Source organism: Engraulis encrasicolus, chromosome 6 (assembly GCF_034702125.1).
Source record: "Engraulis encrasicolus isolate BLACKSEA-1 chromosome 6, IST_EnEncr_1.0, whole genome shotgun sequence".
Lineage (NCBI taxonomy): Eukaryota > Metazoa > Chordata > Actinopteri > Clupeiformes > Engraulidae > Engraulis > Engraulis encrasicolus.
Genome location: NC_085862.1, coordinates 13,267,338 through 13,272,337, shown reverse-complemented (window position 1 = coordinate 13,272,337; position 5,000 = coordinate 13,267,338). Strand labels below are relative to the sequence as shown.

The 5,000-nt window shown below is 46.7% G+C and overlaps 1 protein-coding gene across 1 annotated transcript in view; it reads left to right on the top strand.

The window, feature by feature from the left end:
* The window catches only part of LOC134450718 (mucin-2-like), a 51,857-nt gene that overhangs the window by 19,978 nt on the left and 26,879 nt on the right, over positions 1–5,000 (top strand). The window contains exon 2 of the mRNA XM_063200662.1: positions 4,455–4,835. Coding sequence (XP_063056732.1) covers positions 4,455–4,835 — 381 coding nt within the window. The remainder of the gene's footprint in view (positions 1–4,454; positions 4,836–5,000) is intronic.

The following is a 5,000-nucleotide window of genomic DNA, read 5'->3' as shown; positions in this document are numbered from 1 at the left end:
CCATAAAACATGGCCCAAGCCCCAACCGCCCTTCCCAAGACATACCTCAACCCCCGTCCTTAACACAGGCCCTCTTAAACTCTTAAACTCACAGTGCAAGTTGGCTCCAGCCTCGATGCTAGAGGTTCTCAACCTTTTTTCAACACTGCACCCCCTTGATCTCATCATAAGCCTGCCAACACCCCCACATAGTATTTAAAAAAATGAGTAATTAATGCCCTTTAATGTCAACTGAGCACCCCCCCTCCTCTCTCCACCATATCCTTCTCAACGCCCCCCTAGTTTTTGCATGGGTCTCAAGTAGGGCTGCACAATTAATCGAAAATAATCGAAAATCGTGATAAAATCGTGAAATCGAAGTCGTGATTTCAATTGTGATTTAATCGTGGCAATAGTGACCTACCTTTGAGAGCGTCCTTGAAGCCAGAACATACTGACAGGCTGGTGTTTCTGGCCAGAAATCTGTCCACCTAAGTTTCATGCTATTGCCTTAGCATAATTACTACAATTCATTTTATTTTGCCCATCCCATATATAATTCATTCTTGGTTATATTTAATCTTGTTATAATTTTCAAAAAATCAATCGTGATTAATAATCGTGATTAATAATCGTGATTACGATTTTGACCAAATAATTGTGATTATGATTTTTTTCCATAATTGTGCAGCCCCAGTCTCAAGTGTCCCACCTGATACAGTCAGGGCCAGTCATGGGGTAAGCTGTTGGGGTGTCAGACTAGTAGCCCAAAGGTTACCTGTTCAACTCCCGACCTGCCAGCCAGGTTGGTGTGGGGGGAGTAATTAACCAGTGCTCCCCCCCATCCTCCTCCGTTCTGCTGCCCTGCTCCCTTTCTGGCGCCAGTGGGGGCAACCCCCCTGCACGGGTGAGGCATAAATGCAAATGTTTGCAATGTGAGGGCCGAATATGGCCTGCGGGCCACCATTTGGAGGCCACTGCTGTACAGGTTAGTGCCCCCCCCCCTACACCCATGTCACCTGGGACAGACCCTGCACAGGTCAGGGGGCTGGGTAATGGCCAAGGGAACAGGAACATTATTGTGCCGCCAAAAAGCTAAGAAGGGTGTGGTGCAGCTAGTCAGACACCACAGGCCTCACAGAATGACCTGACCTAGATGTGTGTGTGTGTGTGTGCGTGCGTGTGCGTGTGCGCGTGCGTGTGTGTGTGTGTGTGTGTGTGTGTACACAAGATATGCAAGTCTGTTACTGTGTGAGTGTAAGATAGAGGAGGCAGATGATGTGACATTAATACGAGTGTATGTCTCTGTGTCTGTGTGCGAGTATAAGATATCAGAGGCAGATGGTGTGTGTGTGCATGCGTGCATGCGTGCATTCTGTTAACCTAAGACAGAAGATGGCAGGTGATTTAGCGTGTGTGTTTGTGTTTGTGGTATAATGGCAGGAGGGTGACTGGCCGGTATGTCTCTGTCCTGTAATAATGTTAACACAGGAGCTCTGCTTTACATCAGTGCTGCACACACACACACACACACACACACACACACACACACACACACACACACACACACACACACACACACACACACACACACACACACACACACACACACGCAGGCAGGCAAAGATGGAAAGACCCGAACAAGTTGTGGAAATAAAGTTGGGAAGAAATGAATGAGGAAGATAAGAATGTGAAGAGAAAGAAAGAGAGAAAAAAGCATTAGGAATGGAGAGAAAAGAGTAAAGGAGTGAGAGAAGAGAAGAGAATTCAACTCAACTGAGGGGCTGGGAATGAGATGTGATGAGAAGGAGAGAGAGAGTGCGTTCCAATATGCAACCTTGCGTCCTCCACTTGTGCTTGTGGCCTCTTACCAGGAAGTAATACGTCGTGATGACATCACTGACAACAGCATTATATTTCAATGTCTCGCAAAAGCACAATTATAAAGTAATTTTCTCATTTTCAAACAGGATGATAAATGAAGAATAGTCCCCCAAAAATTGTTTTCGCTAGGCTGACAGCGGGGAAACTTTTTTGTTTTCTCCACGGAGGCGGGGCATCAGCAAAATGTGAGGCCACAAGCCCAAGTGGAGGACGCAAGGTCGCATATTGGAATGCACCCAGAGAGTGTGACGCATGGCAGTGCCCTGCTACATAATTATCCCAGTCTGCAATTAGCAGCAGTCCTGCCGGATCAATTACAGATGAAACATGCACCCGAAGAAGAAAAATAGATAAACGCCTTTCTCCTCTCCTCTTTTCTCTCTTTTCTTCCCCCTCCATCTCCTACCTCTCATATCATCACCCCTTCTCCTCCCCATGTCCTCTCTCTCCTCTCTTCTCCTCTCCCTCTTCTCCTCATCTCTCCTCATCTCTCCTCACCTCTCCTCTCCTCTCCTCTCCTCTACTCTACTCTACTCTCCCCTTCTCATCTCATCTCCCCTCTCCTCTCCCCTTCTCACCTCTCCCCCCCGCTCCTCACACATGCGTCACGTCGGTTTCGTGCCTTCACATCTCCCCTGCCTCAGCGCTCTCACATCCGCCCCTTGCTACTTTCTCTACCCGCAGCCAGAACAAGTTGTACAGCCGCACATACAGCACTCCTTACCCCCTCATATGGCACTACTGACGCGGGAAAAAAACCCAGTTTTCTGGGCCCTATACTAAGAAGCTGGTTCAGGAGTAAACCAGGTTAAGTGAAGAGGTAAATCCAGCTTCTTATTATAGGCCCCTCTTAAGAAAAGGAGGACTCCAGGCTCTTCTATTAGATGATTGACCCAGTGGTGTAGTCTACTTTTTTATGGTGGGTATACTGTATATATTTGTGGTATTCAAAACAATGGATCAATCAATTTTAAGTGGGTATACTGAAATCCCTGAAATTTAGAAGTGGGTATACTCCGTATACCCGCGTTCTACGTAGACTACACCACTGGATTCACCTCTTCACTTCATGACACAGGCCAGTGGCCTACACTAGGAAGCTGGCTCAGGAGTAAACCAAATGAAGTATGAAGGTGTGTGGTGCCTCTGCGTAAACACCATGCTTCTCAACTAAAAGCTAAGCCAACTTAACACTTTATTTTTCAGACAAGCATTTGGCTAAATTCTCTTATACATTTATATTTCCCCTTCATGGCCCATTGATGATTTTCACAATTTTATTTTGTGAATTTTGTGTTATTATTTATTTATTCTTTAAAGGGGTATGCCACAATTTTGGGGCTTAAAACAGTTAAAATCGTTGGCCAGGGTTTATAAAGGTGGTAAATTGTCTTATTTTTCATGTAAGCCATTGTCTTGTTTTAAAACAAGTTAAAAGAGGGAATATGTCGCTAAGCTAGTGAAAGTCAATGGATCCGTGTAGCATGCTGGCATGCCCCTTTAACTACTGTTTAAAAAAAAAAAAATCTTACATACATTTTATGTCCTTGTTTTATTTTTATTTACTTTATTGTTTATGTTTATCCTTTCCCCTCTCTTTTTCCCCTTAATTCCTATTGTAATCAAATTGTAAAGCGTTTTGTGAATGTCTTGTTCTATGAAAGGCGTTTATGAAAATAAACTTCTACCTACTTACTTATGTACTCCTCACACCGAGGCCCATTCACCCTCCTCATCATCCTACTCCACTAGCCTGGGAAATCCCATGCTGCTTTGCACAATCGTTCCGATCTGAAAGACAGCATGGATTCTATCCCTCAGTGAAGGTTCCCGATCTTGGGTTTCAAGAGCAGCGAGGGGTGGAAAGACGATGACTGGAGTTTGTTTGAATAGATACAACTGACGCAATTGGCTATGGGCTATATTCATGCCAAACGCCACATTAGTAACCATACCTTTCCTACAAGAAATTGGCCTCCGGACTGTCTCACTTGTCTGGTGTTAATCAGGCAACCCCTCCACTCCAGCCGGAGTGAAAGGACTATATAGATAGAATATAGGGCAGTCATGGGTAAGCGGTTAGGGCGTCAGACTTGTAGCCCAAAGGTTGCCAGATCGACTCCTGATCCGCCAGGTTGGTGGGGGGAGTAATCAACCAGTCCTCTCCCCACATCCTTCTCCATGACTGAGGTACCCTGAGCATGGTACCGTCCCGCCACACTGCTCCCCAGGGTCGCCATTGAGGGCTGCCCCCTTGCACGGGTGAGGCACAATTTTGTTGTGTGCACTGTGCAGTGTTCACTTTTGTGCTGTGGAGTGCTGTGTCACAATGACAATGGGAGTTGGAGTTTTCCAGTTGGGCTTTCATATTTCAATAACAATACTTCAACTGGTGAGGTAGAGGAAGAGAAAATTAGGCTGACCGAAAAAGTTATGTGGATAGATAGGCACAAAGAAAGAGGCAAGAAATAATTTACATATACCTCTTTGTGTTTTCATAATTAATTTAGTGTTACTTAATTGTTTTATTATGACATTTTGAGGTTTTCTTGTCTCCCTGAAGAGATCTTCACCAAATCTTGTCTTCATAGGTGACCACGAGACAGAACCCAGCGAGCCCAAGACAGACGCCAGTACCCCACCTGTGCCTGTGCCCCCGGTTGGTGCCCCCGGCCCCAGCGAGCCCAAGACAGACGCCAGCGACCCCAAGACAGACGCCAGCGACCCCAAGACAGACGCCGTCGAGCCCAAGACGGACGCCGTTGAGCCCAAGACGGACGCCGTTGAGCCCAAGACGGACGCCGTCGAGCCCAAGACGGACGCCGCCGAGCCCAAGACGGACGCCGTCGAGCCCAAGACGGACGCCGTCGAGCCCAAGACGGGCGACGTCGAGCCCAAGACAGACGCCAGCGACAGCAAGACAAACGCCAGTACCCCACCTGTGCCTTTGCCCCCGGCTGATGATACCCCAGGTACCAAATCGGAGGGTTGAGACTATTTGATGTAATATTTGCTGTTGATTCAGGCCAGGGCTGTTTGGTAACACTTTACTTGACGCCGGTGTCATATGCATGTTATTACAGTGTCATAATAGTGTCATGACACATTATGTCCTGGTCATGAACATTTTATGACTG